Source organism: Giraffa tippelskirchi, chromosome X (genome assembly GCF_054371585.1).
Source record: "Giraffa tippelskirchi isolate mGirTip1 chromosome X, T2T-mGirTip1v1.2.pri, whole genome shotgun sequence".
Lineage (NCBI taxonomy): Eukaryota > Metazoa > Chordata > Mammalia > Artiodactyla > Giraffidae > Giraffa > Giraffa tippelskirchi.
The window spans coordinates 28,614,335-28,631,526 of NC_137289.1; the positions used below are offsets into that span (position 1 = coordinate 28,614,335).

Below are 17,192 nucleotides of genomic sequence, written 5' to 3' on the forward strand. Positions count from 1 at the left end.
CTCTAAATCCAACTTATCTAAAATATGTAAGGCATACAAGACATAGGCTTCCTTTATATTAAATGCTATAAAAACATATTTCAAAGAATACAAATAAGCAATATGATGGGATGAACTATATTAACAATTTTTCTTCAAGGTTTATTATACACAGAAACACTCTACCTTTTCTAATCGTCCAGTGGTATATATTTCCAAATCAAAGTACTGCGGCAACTGCAACAAGTTAGTCACCTTTTCAGCATCTATAGAGTACTTTGAAATAAAAAAACATGTCAAAAACATCACAATAATGGTAAGGAAATATTATGATAAGTAGAAAATTCTGTATGGCATTTCCAAACAAAACCTGTAATTTCTTAACAACACTCTTGATACTGACACAAATTTACCTTAGCTAATAACTGAGGAAGGGCCACAGCAAAAAGTTCAGTGATTTTTGTCCTGTCATCCAATTGGGTCTTCTTCTCCTTTGCTGTAAGCACCTAAGGTAAGACAACAAAGTTTCCAAGTATTTATTAATAAGCCCATTGACACTGTTAGGTGCTCAAGTTAAAATATTCAAAATAATTAATAAAATGACATTTTAAATGATGGAAACAAAAATTTCTACTATAAAACTTGAAACCCAGAAGTAACAAAGAGAATAGCCTGTATATTATTTTTTAAAAAAACTTTGAATAGTTCTAGAGACAAAATCAATACCAAATTAGACTAACCTACCCTAACTTTGGATGAAAAGAAAAGCAGCTAGGAAATAGTTTATTAGCTTATATAGTCATGGAAGTGAGTAGGATTTCAGTCAACTGTAAGTTGTGCCATGATCCATGGGTTATGAATTCAATATAATTAACTACCAGTAATTAAATAAGAACAAAAAAAAACAAGAGAATTGAATGCATCATATAAGTTGCAATATTGTAACTTATATTGTATAACTGTTTTAGTTATACACAAAAACACATATATAGATGTGTACTAGGTCACAACATAAAAATTATTTTTTTTGAAAATAAAAAAGTTTGAAAGCCTGTGCAACTGTTGATCTACCATACATGTGAACTTTGAAATAATGCATTAAAATTTAGTCACAGGAAACAGAAATTTCCCCCATTTTAATGAGTGATGATCTTACTTTTATTTTAAAAAAAAGTAAACCTGTAACTAAGTCAAAATGGACAAATATACCATTCTAAAATGATGCACAGCAAGCAATCTTTACAGGGACTGACAATCACTGTAGTAAACTAACAAAGTATCTTACGGAAGGAATGCAGACTTCCCAAACTGCTAATGCTTTAAAATTTACTTCTAACATATTTATAAGCAAAGATCAACTAAAAAATAAAATTTAAGATTCAAAAATTTGATTATATAGCTACAAATAAGAACTTTAAAAAAGATATTAAAAAAGAGACATATAATTTAGAATACTGAAAATATGTTGGCGTACCCTTTTTCCTGTCCCTCTCCCCACGGGAGGATGACATTCAGCAGCCTGTCTAATGGTACAAAGCATTATTTCAATCAGAGCACTCTCTTGTCTGTCTGTTAGCGCTGGGAAAAAAATAATCATAAAGAGTTAACCTATTTTTTTCTCTATATGCCATTTATAATCATTACATAACAGTTCCTTGTGCCTGTGACAGAATTTGACCTAATGTACTAAAGAAAATCCTATTACTATACCACAAAAAGGATCAGAACAAGTTAAAACTTACTAAACATTATAAATCTGTAAACCACCAGTCCACAACTAGCGAAATGAAAATATGAACAGATACAAAACAATAAAATACAATAAAACATAATAAATATTGACAGGAACTATATCTTTCTAATATTCATGCGTATGAAAACAAAATTACCCAAATACTTTGAATCAACTATTTTAATGCTAAAAGATAAATAAATGCAATAAGTGAAATCTGTTTTCAAAATTACCTAGACAACAAAAATACCATGATTAAACATCCTTACCTTCCTCACCACTAAGTGGCTCCTCCAGCAACAAGCTATTCATACATTCCCAGTCTTTCAGCAGCTCAGTAGCACAGTCCCACATGCTATCCACAAGGTATGCTGCATGCTCATGTAACTAAAATTTAAAAAGAACAATGGGCTCTTAGACAAATATCATACTAGCCTTAATCAAAAGAATGGAAGCTTTGTTGGCACCATACACAATCTCAAACAACAATATTTTTTAATGTCAAGTGGAAGAAAGGAAAGAGGAGAATTGCCTTAGCTTGCTAAGCGTAAGTAAACAGTTAGACATCACCATTTCTCACGATAATCATTAATATGAAAATTGTTTTTGAAGAGACTATATGCATGCATTTAGTTATTACCTGACTCAAAAACAGTCATCCTGTTTGAAGTCTCACCCATGGAGTGGACGCACTCCCTGGGACCCTTTCCCAATTGGGACTCCAGATGTGCTGTGACACAGGACTTCCCAGCGCTGTTTAAGTCTGAATGTTGGTCAAAATCCAATTTGGTGATATATTCTCTGCTCTTTCTCTTTTCTTTTAATGTTAGTATATTGAAAGTAAGCTAGATAATTATTTTGTAAGTATCTGTATTATTTATTTGTATATAACGAGCGGCTTATTTTGTTAACAAATCCTTTGAACCTGAAACGAAAGTGTAAACTTTCCGCAAAGCATTAATTGGTGCTGTGAGCAGGATTTGTGAGACAAAACGTCACTCTTTAAGGAAAAAAAGAGATTAAGGTTGATGAAGAAGTTTTTATTTCCAGATTGGAAGATTCACCTTATTGCTCGTTAGCTGGTGAATGGGATTCACTAAACTGTGTGAAAATTGGAACCTTAAATTTTGCTGCTTGCACTGATTGAGAAAGGTTAAGAATGTGCCGCGCTAGGTGAGAGGCTGGATGGTCCTCTCTCCCTACCGTAAGGTACATGAATTTAACCTAAAATTGTCTAAAGAGAAGTTAGACATAACTGGAAAAAGAATTATGTGATTTCTGAGGACGACTGTCCATGTTACAATCCCAAAATTATACTTTAGTTGATCAAATCACTATTTAAGTCGGCTCTCCCAGTGTCCCTCACTCCCCTTTCTTTCTCCTTTCTTTGCCCTGATGCTGCCTTACACCCCTCCACCTACCTCTGTCTCCCTCTCCATCAGCCAATCCCCTTCTAACTTTTCCTATCTATCAGTGGGGGGAGGGGAAGCCAAACTTCCTCCACTCCTTCCCCCATTTTAGCAAATTTTTTTTTCCTGCCCCTGTTCAGAGTCAATTTAAGCACTATTTGGTCAATATTTTAGCTATAAAACTATGGCTACAGAAACAAAAGATTGCCGGGAGAAATATCAATAACCTCAGATATGCAGATGACACCACCCTTATGGCAGAAAGTGAAGAAGAACTAAAGAGCCTCTTGATGAAAGCACAAGAGGAGAGTGGAAAAAGTTGGCTTAAAGCTCAACATTCAGAAAACCAAGATCATGGCATCTGGTCCCATCACTTCATGGCAAATAGATGGGGAAACAGTGGCAGACTTTATTTTCTTGGGCTCCAAAATCACTGCAGATGGTGACTGCAAGCCATGAAATTAAAAGACGCATACTTCTTGGAAGAAAAGTTATGACCAACCTAGACAGCATATTAAAAAGCAGAGACATTACTTTGCCAACAAAGGTCCGTCTAGTCAAAGCAATGGTTTTTCCAGTAGTCATGTATGGATGTGAGAGTTGAACTATAAAGAAAGCTGAGCACCAAAGCACTGATGCTTTTGAACTGTGGTGTTGGAGAAGACTCTTGAGAGTCCCTTGGACTGCAAGGAGATCCAACCAGTCCATCCTAAAGGAAATCAGTCCTGGGTGTTCATTGGAAGGACTGATACTGAAGCTGAAACTCCAATACTTTGGCCACCTTTTGCGAAGAACTGACTCACTGGAAAAGACCCTGATGCTGGGAAAGATTGAAGGCAGGAGGAGAAGAGGGTGACAGAGGATGAGATGGTTGGATGGCATCACCGACTCAATGGACATGAGTTTGAGTAAACTCTGGGAGTTGGTAATGGACAGGGAGGCCTGGCATGCTGCAGTCCATGGGGTCGCAAAGAGTTGGACTCGACTGAACTGAACAGAAAGGCAAAATGACTTTTTTGGCACAGGATAGCCATGGTATTCTTTAGACTCTGGAGAAAACTGGTTAAAATGATTGTTTTTCCTTTGAAACTGCAAAACCAGTTCTTTTTGCATATGCAATTAAAAACAGTTAGCTTTTTACAAAGGCCTGCCTAGAAAAAAGCTTGAAGTTAACCTTTGCCTGGGCTTTCCAGATGGTACTAGTGGTAAAGAATCTGTCTGCCAAAGTAGGAGATGCAAGAGACACGGGTTCAATCCCTCAGTTTGGAAGATCTCCTGGAGGATTACCCTGGGCAGAGGAATTTAACTTACAATTGGAGCCCTGGTGGGCTACAGTCCATGGGGTCACAAAAAGTTTGAGAGGACTGAAGCAATTTAGGGCAGCACACAACCTTTGCCACGTCCTTGAAATATAGAGCCCAATTTGCCTGAGACCTCAGCTTCGGGCAAATGGAAATTTGAAGCCAAGATAAAAAAGAAAAAAAGGGAAAGGGAGAAAAGAGTCAAAGAGACATTTTAAATGTCAAGTGAAAAACTATGAGATCCTCTGTCTGTCTGTCTGGATTTATCTATGTCTCAGTGTGTGTCTTTGTTTTTGGATAATATGAGGTTAATTTGTAAATGAGCTCTAATTCAATTGGCTTAAAGAAAAGTAAGCGCTTACAAATCAAACAATTACAAGAGAAATTAACCTAAATGAATTTCAGCTTCACGTGAACTGCGACATATTCAATATTAAATATCTAGTATTAATACTTGTTTGCTAATCTAATTAAGACATGTCTGAGTCATCAACATTGTGTAATACTTTTATTGTGCCTAGGTTTAATGCAAGCTAAATTTGTCAACAAGGAAAGTAATTCGAGTGAAGAAACTTTTTTTAAAAAAAGAAAAAAAAAATGGAACAAGAGCTTTTAGATAAACTCTATTAAGAATAATTATACTTAAGGAACAGCTGTCTCTACAGATTGGGATAACTTGAATTTGTATGGTTGTGCTAAACTAAGTGATAAAAATTTATTGAAATTTTTCCAAAATTCATTTCAATTCATTTCCAAATAAAATAAAATTTTGAAACATTAATTACAGAACACTAACTTCCTCTTACAGAGAAACTAAAGAGATTTTGGACTATTTAATATGTTTGGTGCCATCCTGAGATACTCTCTGTAAGAAAGCAAATGCTTTTAGAAATTAAAACTGGTATTTATGTTCACCAATCTACAGAATGCTAATATTCAGGAAAGTTCATGGTCGCTTAGGGAAAATAAGATGTGTGTTTTACGTAAAAAAAAAAAAAAAGATAAAAAAAAGGCATGAGAAATGAAATTGCATTTTATTAAGAAAAAAGAAAGTAGGTCTGACTTACAGGTGGCTGTTTCTAAAAAAACAAAATGATTAAGAAAAAAAAGAGACAGAGAGAGGCTTTATGGAAAGTGGACCCCAAGAAAAGAGTTTTGCACATAATACAAGTTTTCTTGAGATGCTGAATTGCCTTTGATAATGGATTTTAAGTTTCTTTACCTCTGGAGTGATCTGTTCTATGGTTACTTTTGAAATCTTTTGTTAACTTTTGGCTAATCTTTGGCTAACTTTCGTTGTTTCCCAATGACCTATATGATACCATCTAACTGTTATAAATCCTGTTGATATTTCTGGCAAAAGTTACTAAAATTAAATTCTAATGAAGTTCTTTTGACCTCTAGCTGGCTTTAAGATGCTTCAGAGGGCCCCTGAGACATCCCAAAGAGAGGTATTAAACTACCTGGGTTCATTTGACATGTTAAATTACATGGAAAATACTGTTGGAGAGGTGATAAATCTTCTCAGGTTATACTGTATAGTTAATGTTACTAATATAGATATCCTGAAATTATGTGGAATTCGTAAAGATATGATATGTCCTAATAAAATGTTGTCAATTATAATTCTAGTTATCATATTCAAGTGTCACATGTCACACCAATGACCAGATTGCTTTGTCAATTGCAATACAATCAGATTTTAAACATGCCTTCAATGGTTTCACTCTGGTGCCTTTGGAAGAATACTGCTACTTCTTCAAAATTTATGGAAAATACTTTTCTAAGATTAACCAGATAAATAAATTTTGTTATTAACAGTAAGCTGGTACCAAACTGGTATTTGGTTTTCTCTCTTTGTTAAGAGAACAAAGTTTTTTTGGAATATGGCTTTTGATAAGATACTGTGAATTTCTTTGCCTTTAAGTGATTTATATTTGTTCTTAAAATCTGTTATTTTGGTAAAGTAAGTAAGTATTATCTATGAAGATTATGGTACATGTAGATAAAGCTTCTTCTGCTTCTACAAAATTAACCCCTCACTGTCAAACTACTGCTATCCTGATGCCCTTAAAACATGGCAAATAGTCTACTCCCAAATAGGGGAATTTAAAATGGGTAAGCAATAGCTGTAAATCAAACAGTCAGGGCTATGAGAAATCCAAGACTGCCACTTGGCTTTTCCTGGCTCCCTGACAAACCTCATTTTTATTTGATGGGATAAAGCATTCCCTGGCTACAGGGTTAATGCCCTCACAAGGAAAAATGTTTATGTTTCACTGAACATTAAATCCTAGTTTTGTTCCTCACTTCTGAGATAGTTCTTTGTTGTTATATTACAAAAAATTTAATTAAGCTGCTAAAATTTGGAAAACTCAGCAGTGGCCACAGGATTGCAAAAGGTCAGTTTTCATTCCAATCCCAAAGAAAGGCAATGCCAAAGAATGTTCAAACTACCGCACAATTGCACTCATCTCACACGCTAGTAAAGTAATGCTCAAAATTGTCCAAGCCAGGCTTCAGCAATACGTGAACCATGAACTTCCAGATGTTCAAGCTGGTTTTAGAAAAGGCAGAGGAACCAGAGATCAAGTTGCCAACATCTGCTGCATCATCCAAAAAGCAAGAGAGTTCCAGAAAGACATCTATTTCTGCTTTATTGACTATGCCAAAGCCTTTGACTGTGTGGATCACAATAAACTGTGGAAAATTCCGAAAGAGATGGGCATACCAGACCACCTGACCTGCCTCCTGAGAAACCTGTAGGCAGGTCAGGAAGCAACAGTTAGAACTGGACATGGAACAACAGACTGGTTCCAAATAGGAAAAGGAGTACGTCAAGGCTGTATATCGTCACCCTGCTTATTTAACTTATATGCAGAGTACATCGTGAGAAACGCTGGGCTGGAGGAAGCACAAGCTGGAATCTAGATTGCCGGGAGAAATATCAATAACCTCAGATATGTAGATGACACCACCCTTATGGCAGAAAGTGAAGAGGAACTAAAAAGCCTCTTGATGAACGTCAAAGAGGAGAGTGAAAAAGTTGGCTTAAAGCTCAACATTCAGAAAACTAAGATCATGGCATCTGGTCCCATTACTTCATGGGAAATAGATGGGGAAACAGTGGAAACAGGGACAGACTGTTTTTTGGGGCTCCAAAATCACTGCAGATGATGACTGCAACCATGAAATTAAAAGACGCTTGCTCCTTGGAAGAAAAGTTATGACCAACCTAGACAGCGTATTAAAAAGCAAAGACATCACTTTGCCAACAGAGGTCCATCTAGTCAAAGCTATAGTTTTTCCAGTAGTCATGTATGGATGTGAGAGTTGGACTATAAAGAAGCCAAAGAATTGATGCTTTTGAACTGTGGTGTTGGAGAAGACTCTTGAGAATTCCTTGGACTGCAAGGAGACCAAACCAGTCCATCCTAAAGGAGATCAGTCCTGGGTGTTCATTGGAAGGACTGATGTTGAAGCTGAAACTTCAATACTTTGGCCACGTGATGTGAAGAGCTGACTCATTGGAAAAGACTCTAATGCTGGGAAGGATTGGGGGAAGGAGGAGAAGGGGACAACAGAGGATGAGATGGCTGGATGGCATCACCAACTCGATGGACATGAGTTTGGGTGGACTCCGGGAGTTGGTGATGGACAGGGAAGCCTGGCGTGCTGCGATTCATGGGGTCGCAAAGAGTCGGACACGCCTGAGCGACTGAACTGAACTGAAAAGGACACTCTAATTTTGTTTCTAAAGCTTGTATCAGCAGTCAAGCTTTAGATAAAGATTAAATGCTCCATGATGTACAACCAGAGGATTAACACCTGGATATAATCATTTACCTAAGTCAGATGACCTCGGGAACATTGAGCTATACCTAATGAAAGTTCTTGACTTAAATTCTTGCTTGTGACCTTACTAATAACTGCTAGTTGTATTATTTTCTATGTTGCCTGTTTCACAAAATTGTTGTCTTTTACTTTTCCAAGTATGTGACTGAGCCACTGATAAAATAGTGATATATATAGTTCCACAGAAGATCAATGATTGCAATACTCTAACTGTAGATATGGGAAGAGGCAACTAGAGGGAATATCTTCCTGGACCAAGAGGTCTAGAGGCGTTTGCTATTCAACGTTTGCTATTCATTGGCCTAGTCCAATGACAGCACAGAGTGGCTTATCAATGGAATCTTCACCAGAACTGGAAATGAGCCTTTCCAGCTCCATGGGACACAATGGCTATGAAATGCCCCCCAAAGTATGGTCAAATCTGTGGCAATGAAGGGGCCCTGATGACTGGAAACTGGCACTTGCAGACTGCCTCTGAAAAGATTAAATCATGACTACTACAATTGCTGAATTTCAACACCTCCTGAAAGGAATTCAGGGTAAATATCAGAAATTAGACATTCAATCTGTGCTCTGGGAAAAATGGACAGAACAGGCCCTCAGATAATCAGATGTTTTCAGGTAAATATTTTTTCTTTTTTATGAACCCAAATTCTTGCATCTTCTCATACCTAGAGAGACACTAACATCATGGGCCAATGTCTGGTCCTGCTTCCCCTGGCTAGCCTTTCTTCTAGGCACCTTGACAGCTCTTCTACTTTTATGCATCTTTAACCCTCTTGTTAAGTCTGTTTCTTTGAGAATGCAACAAATGGATCTCCAAATGGTAACACAAAAATATCACCTGCCCAACACCCATGACAACTTCACCTGCCCTACTGCTGGCCAACAGAAGCATAAAATCATAGCCTCTTGCAAAGGTGGTTAAATTATCTAGACTTGGATAACTGCACCCATTTAATGACAAGACTGTGACAAGGCTATAGAAGGACTGCTGTATGGACCAACTTCTCAAGTTGGAGAACTCTGCTTATTGGAATGCTCCATCGTGTAAATAGACTGTTTTCAGTAAAACCTACACGATGTTCTACATTGTTACTTACAGAATTAATAAGACTGCTTGTGTTACTTTGCCTTGTTCCCATGTTCTTCAGCCTAAACATTCCTGGGGACTTTTAGGGAAATGAAATGAATAGTCTTGTTTAGGCTTCAGAGACAAAGCAGAGCAGGCCACTGACCTTGCTTCTAACCTGCCTGGACACAGCCCTGACTGGGAGTGACTGAGTGACTGCCTGCTGTGAGTGCAAGACTTGCAGCACCATAGATAAGATGGGGGAGAAATCTTAAGCTTGTTGAGACCGTGGAGGGGGCCTGGCCAACCAAGCCCCAGACTTAGGAGCATCTCAAGTGTTACAAGACAAAACAAACAGCATTAACATAAAACCAGGCTTGCAATTTGATCACAGACTGATGAAGGTATCAGTTTGCATCCATCCTGGGATTATTAAAGGGAACCCCAAACTGCAATCTTTGAAGTCTCACGCACGGAGTGGGCACGCTGCCTGGGACCCTGTCCCAGTTGGGACCCCAGATGTGCTGTGACACAGGACTTTGAGTCAAAACCTAATTTGGTGATGTACTCTCTGGTCTATTTCTCTTTTCTTTTAATGTTAGTATATTGAAAGTAAGCTAGATAATCTCTAATAAATATGTGTATTATTTATTTGCAAAAAAAAAAGTTATTACTTGGTATCCGAGGGGGACTAGTTCCAAGACCACACATAGATTTTCCAAGGATGCTCAAGTTAATGATATAAAGTGAAGTGAAAGTGAAAGTCGCTCAGTCCTGTCCGCCTCTTTGAGACCCCATGGACTTTACAGTCCATGGAATTCTCCAGGCCAGAATACTGGAGTGGGTAGCCTTTCCCTTCTCCAGGGCATCTTCCCAACCCAAGGATCGAACCCAGATCTCCCACATTGCAGGTGCATTCTTTACCAGCTGAGCCACAAAGGAAGCCCAATGATATAAAATGGTATAGTATTTACACATAACCTACTCTCATCCTTTCATATACTTTAAATCAACTCTAGATAACTTATAATATGTAATACAATGCAAATACTATGTTGACAGTACATGGAAAATTCAAGTTTGGCTTTTTCAAACTTATGGAATTTAAAAAAAAAAAAAATTTTCAATCCACTATTGGTTGAATCCCCTATTGGCTGAATCGGCGGATGTAGAATGCAGAGATTGGGGGGGGGGTGCCGCTGGCAATTGTATTACATAAGTGAACTACTCTCAGTTATCAAATACACTACAAATATATTATAACATAATGGGAGTGGTAATGATTATGTAAAACATAAAATACATGATTACTTATCAATTCACTGACTTCCCAGGTGGCTCAGATGGTAAAAGCATCTGCCTACAATGCGGGAGACCCAAGTTCGATCCCTGGGTCAGGAAGATCCCCAGGAGAAGGAAATGGCAATCTACTCCAGTACTCTTGCCTGGAAAATCCCATGGACGGAGGAGCATGATAGGCTACAGTCCATGGGGTCATAAAGAGCCGGATACGACTGAGTGACTTCACTTTCACTTTTCACTTTATCAATTCACTATATAAGTAAATCATTTCTCTTCGTGTGTGAAGCTTTAAAGGGCCCTACAGTTATCCAACTCATTTTAGGAAACAAGCATTACCATGATACCAAAACCAATCAAAGACATTATACTTTAAAATACACACACATATCAACACACTGCATGAACATGAACATTCTCAAAAAATCAGTAAACTGAAACCAACAATATGTAAAAAGGATAACAGATCACAACTAAGTAGGGGCTAGGTTATCCTAGGAATGCAAGGTTGAGTCAACATTCAAAAAACCAATCAATGTAATTCACCACATTAATGTAATGAAAGATAAAATAAAGGATAAAGAAAAAGCACTGGACAGAAGTCAACATCCACTGGTGATAAAACTTCTCAGCACCCACACACTTATGGACAATCAATCTTTGACAAATGAGAATAGAATATACAATGGAAAAAAGACAGCCTCTTCAACAAGTGGTGTTGGGAAAGCTGGACAGCCTCAAGTAAACCAAAGAAGCTAGAACACACCCTCTCACCACACACAGAAATAAACTCAAAATGGCTTAAAGACTTAAATATAAGACAGGACAACATAAAACTCCTAGAAGAAAACATTCTCTGACATATATCATAGCAATGTATTCTTAGGTCAATCTCTCAAGGCAAAAGAAATAAAAACAAAAATAAACAAATGCAACCTATTCAAACTTATAAGCTTTTGCACAGCAAAGGAAAGCATAAACAAAATGAAAAGATAACCTAATGACTGGGAGAAAACATTTTCGAACAATGTGATGGACAAGGGCTTAACTGACAGAATATACAAACAGCTCATACAACTCAATTATCAAAAAAACAAACAATCCAATCAAAAAATGGGCAGAAGACCTAAACAGACATTTCTCCAAAGACATACAGATGGCCAATAGGCACATGAAAAGAAGCTTATCATTGCTAATTATTTGAGAAATGCAAATCAAAACTACAATGAGGTACCACCTCACACTGGTCAGAATGGCCATGTCCATCATTAAAAAGTCTACAAATAATAAAAGGCTGGAAAGGATGTGGAGAAAAGGGAACCCTCCTACACTGCTGATCAAACTGTAAATTGGTGAAGTCAATATGGAAAACAGTATGGAGGTTCCTCAAAAAACTAAAAATAGAGTTGCCATATAATCCAGCAATCCCACTCCTGGGCATATATCCAGAGAAAACGATAATTTGAAAAGATGCATGCACCCCTATGTTCATAGCAGCACTATTTATAATTGCCAAGATATGGAAACAAACTAAGTGTCCATCAACAGATGAGTGGAAGATGTAGTATAGGGACTTCCCTAGCAGTCCAGTTGTTAAGATAATGAAACAATGCCATTTGCAGCAACATGGATGGACCTAGAGATTATCATACTAAGCAAAGTCAGAAAGAAAAAGACAAATACCATACAGTATCACTTATATGTAGAATCTAAAATATGATACAAACTTATCTGCAAAACAAAAACAGACTTACAGACAGAGAAGAGACTTGTGGTTGCCAAGGCAGAGAAGAGGTGAGGAAGAGAAGAACTGGGTGCTTGGGATTAGCAGATGCAAGCTATTATATATAAGAGGAGTAAAAAAGAAGGTTCTAGTACAGCACAGGGAACTATATTCAATATCCTTTGATAAACCATAACGAAAAAAATGTGAAAAGTATATATGTGTGTCTGTATATATAAACTGAGTCACTCAATAAAATTTTTATAAAACTTCTCAGCAAAAGAAGGGGTAGGAGGAAACATCTCAATATAATAAGCAGCTACACAACACCTGTAACTAACAACATAATTAATGCTGAAATACTGGATGCTTTTCCCTTAAGATCAGGAACAATCCAAATCTATACTCTCTCACCACTTCTATTCAACATTCTACTCAATGTCCTAGCTGGTGGAAACAAATGGCAAAAATGTAGGAAAGGAAAAAGTAAAATTATCACTACTTGCAAATGACTTGATTGCATATTACAGAAAACCCTAAGAATTTTAATAAAAACTTACTTTAAAAGTGAATTGAGCAAAACTGCAGTAAGAGGTCAATATGCAAAAACCAACTGTATTTCTCTATACTAGAAAACAACAACAATCATCATCACAGGTACCAAATATTGAGAACTAACAAAATGCTAGATCTGTGCTAATAGTTTTATATGGGTTATCTCAGTGTTATCCACACATTTAGAAGGAAAATGCGCTTAAGAAGGGTTAAGTAACTGAATCAAGGTTATATAAATATGAAGTAGAGAAGTCAAATTGGTAATCAGGTCTTTCTAGCTCCAAAATTCATGGTCTTAGCACTACATATAAATCATATTATTTGAGTATCTTACTAACATAAATTGGTAGAACTCTATGTTATCTAACATTTACTGTGATATTTGGAAGATTTTAAGATTTACATCATTTTAACCCCATTTCCAAATTGTTTTGAACGTAAGTATAAAATGAACAACATCAACTAACCTCACTTTCCAGAAAGAAAAAAACCAATGTCTTAACAAGGTTGGCATTTGGACCCTGTCGTCCCCTTCTTTTCATCATTCCATCCTCCTCTGGATCTCGACGACTGAAGAGCCTAAGATCAACGCAAAATACTTTTAAAACAAACAAAAATATTTCTTAATTAAGAAATTAAAAAAAAACTGTCTGGATTCCATCTTTAAGCAAGTAACAGAGGAATAAATTGGAGCTGGGTAGGTACAGTACTGTCCAACATTATACCCAAGTAATTACTACAAACCTTTTCCATTTCACACTTGGTACTTCTAAATGTTTCTGAATTATTTCTTTTTAAAAATCTTACTGCATGTTATACAACCATTTCTTTTTACAAAAGTATCACAATAACTAACCTATACCATTTATGCACATAAATATATTATAAATATTCTTCTCCTTAAAAATGACATCTTTTCCTCCTATCCTTCCTGTACAATTATCCCAAAGTCTGAACTTAGTGGCCTTTTTCTATGGATATCATGGTCATTCTTTATAAACAACAAAAAAGTTATCACTGGATAACAATGAATAAAAAACTGTAGCACAAATACTTTGCATCATGTACTCTTAATAAATGTGTCACCTCAAATGAGCATTTTAATAAAATCTTACAAAAATATAGTTTAGTCCATATGTTTCCATTTTCTTTAAAGCCACTACATAATATCTGCTGAATATTTTCGGTGATCAGATATTCACACTGCTACTACCTAATCTGAAGTGTTAAATAGCAATATAAATGTAAAGAGACTAAAGGATTCTTGTGGTTCTTATATCAAACTGTTATCAAAGTACTTTATTATATTCAAAAATACTTTAACATACATAAAAATAGGCTTAAGACCTCTACTGAATAAATTTTTAATAAGTCATGTTTATATATATTTTATAACACAATAAATTACTGCCATTAAAGTGACTTTAGAAAATGAACAATAGAAATATACAGATTTACTTTTTGTATAGAAATTCTCCAGCTGCTACTGCTACTGGCCGATGAGCTGAATAAACCAGATGATAGACATTTTCACAATCTTCTGCAGTAAGAACTTCTTCACTACTCCTGAAAACAAATAAGCAATAGCAGTTTTCAAAACAATGTTGTAATTTTAAGTTTACTGGTACAAAAATTCATACTCATACATTAAAAAATAGTACATTTCCACTTTTAAACTTGTGTTTAAAAAAAGGTCATTAAGAGGTTGTTTCAAGAAGAAATCAACCTTACTTGATTATCATCTATTAGTAAAAGCATCCTCTGACAAAAGAGCTGAGTATTTTGTGAACACCTAAGATCAACCAGTAAGACCTAAAATTAGAGCGAATATCGAGCATAAAGAAATATATACTAAGAGAAATAACCACGTGACAAGTGTGCTAAAGAGAAATGAAGACAAAATAATATAAACTAACATAGAAAATAAAGTAGTGGCATGCTCAGTGTGTGCGTGTGTGCTCAGTCATGTCCAACTCTGAAATCCCATGGATTGTAGCCCACCAGGCTCTTCTGTCCATGGAATTCTCCAGGCAAGAATACTGGAGTGGGTTGCCATTTCCTCCTCCAGGGGATCTTCCCCACCCAGGGATCGAACTGGTGTCTCTTGCCTCCGTCTCCTACATTGGCAGGCAGATTCTTTACCATTTGAGCCACTTGGAGCTTAGTTAATAATCAAAGAAAACACTTTGCATGTATTTCATGGTAATATTAAGGATACAATTTTGCAACGGTGAAATATTATATAACACCCCAGTTACCTCACAATGATGAAGAATAATACTTCATTCACCATGTACTAAACATCATATAAAACAATGCAAAAGAATTTTTCCAAATAATAAAATTTAAGTGCCAAAGACATTTAATTACAATTTATCATTAAAAAAAAACTCACTAAAACATAGTGCTCGTTTTATTGATCTTACTTTAAGAGAAGAAAGTAAACCTAACAAATCTTGGTAAATCAAAGTCATTATTAGGCCCACCAACCACAGAACTCCAGGGTAAACCTTGCTGGGTTTTCCAAACCAAGACTCTGTGTTTCTGGCCTCTGGCACCTCTTTCCCCCTAATATGCTTTTAGTTTGCTGTGAGGTAAACAATCTAACTTTTTTTTTTACCATTATATGCAAATTAGGAATCCTAGGACCACCATTAGAGAAAAAAGCCTAAGGATATTAGACCTCAGAGTCTTTTTGGTTTTCTGAAGTGCACAAGGTTTCCAGAAGTCTGATGTCTAAGGAAATATTACTTCTTTGGGGGAAAAATGAAACCTAAATGTTACAAGTTTCAAAAGCACTTTAACTCAATGTATAATACTGGATCATTTTTCGAAAAACCACTTTTTGCCGTTTTATAACTACACGTAAATACACACACACACACACACACACACACACACACACACACACACAACTGAATCATATCAAACTACAGCAAATTTGAGGTAGTTCACTAATTTTAACCCATAAGGAATGTTCCTGCAAGTTTCAGTTATTAGGTATATACATGGCTGAATCAACAAAAAAAGGTGTCCACACGGTATTACAGAGGAAGAGGGGAGAAGCTATAGAAATTAAGTAGAGTACTATTATTTTCTTATTTAATTCAGGACAGTTTTATAAAATATGCATATATAATAATTTATAATTTTTAAACCAAAAGAAAAATGCAACGGTTAAGACTGCTCAAACTCCCCCCAGTTAAGTGAATTCTCAGAAAACGTCAGTGTATACAGATCTACCTTCTTTTTTTTCTTATTTTTAATTTTTATTTCATATTGGAACATAGTTGATTTACTATGTATATTAGTTTCAAGTGTGCAGCAACATGATTTGGTTATACATACACACATATTTATTCTTTTTCAGATTCTTTTTCCCATAAAGATTATTACAGAGTACTGAGCAAAGCTCCCTGTGCTATACAGTAGGTCCTTATTGATTATCTATTTTATATAAAATAGGGTTAATCTCAACCTACTAATTTAAATTAGGAGGTAGAGCTGCCTTCTTTTTAATAACTATAACGTAGTTAATTTCATATAAATGAAGTTAACAATCACACTCCTCACACAGGACTGCTGCATTAAATGAGATAACCCTATAAGGCACTTGTATTAGCTGTTATCTTATATATTAACTTAATTCTTTTCTCTACGGATAATCATCTAGAATATTTCCAATATTCTATTACTATGTTAGAGAATGAGAACATTTTAAATTTTGGATACCACCAAGCTTTTTTCACCAGGGCTTCCCAGGTGTCTCAGATGGTAAAATGTCTGCCTGCAATGCGGGAGACCCGGGTTCAATCCCATAGGGTCGCAAAGAGTCAGACACAACTGAGCGACTTCACTTTCACACTTTTCTCCCAAGAGGCTATACCAATTTATACTCCCATCAATAATGTGTATGGGTTTGTTTCTGCATAGCCTTATGCAACTAGTGTGTTACCAAACACATTAATCTTTGTAAAAGAGTAGGTTAAAAAAAAGTCTCATTTTAATATACATGTCTCTAAGTATGACCAAACATCTTTTTGCATGTTTAATTTTTTATTTTCTTTTCTGTCAGTGACATGGTTCCTAACTTTTGACTCTTTTACTATTGAGTTTCTGTTCTTTTTACTGATTTATTGAAAGTGACTTCTACAGTGCAAATCTTCTGCCCAGTCTGTCATTTGTTTTCTGAGTTTACATTATGGCATATACATATTTGTAGTTTTTTATGTAGTTAAAATTCAGTAATTTTTTTAATGTCTAGGTT

General features: G+C 35.9%; 1 protein-coding gene across 7 annotated transcripts in view; it reads right to left on the reverse strand.

Annotated features, from left to right (window-relative positions):
* Window positions 1–17,192, reverse strand: part of STAG2 (STAG2 cohesin complex component) — a 128,037-nt gene that overhangs the window by 36,601 nt on the left and 74,244 nt on the right. For all 7 annotated transcript variants that reach the window (XM_081565243.1, XM_081565240.1, XM_081565244.1 and 4 more), the window contains 6 exons: window positions 14,384–14,491; window positions 13,393–13,504; window positions 1,981–2,098; window positions 1,454–1,557; window positions 393–485; window positions 166–255 (listed from right to left, as the gene is read on the reverse strand). In XM_081565243.1, coding sequence (XP_081421369.1) covers window positions 166–255; window positions 393–485; window positions 1,454–1,557; window positions 1,981–2,098; window positions 13,393–13,504; window positions 14,384–14,491 — 625 coding nt within the window. The remainder of the gene's footprint in view (window positions 1–165; window positions 256–392; window positions 486–1,453; window positions 1,558–1,980; window positions 2,099–13,392; window positions 13,505–14,383; window positions 14,492–17,192) is intronic.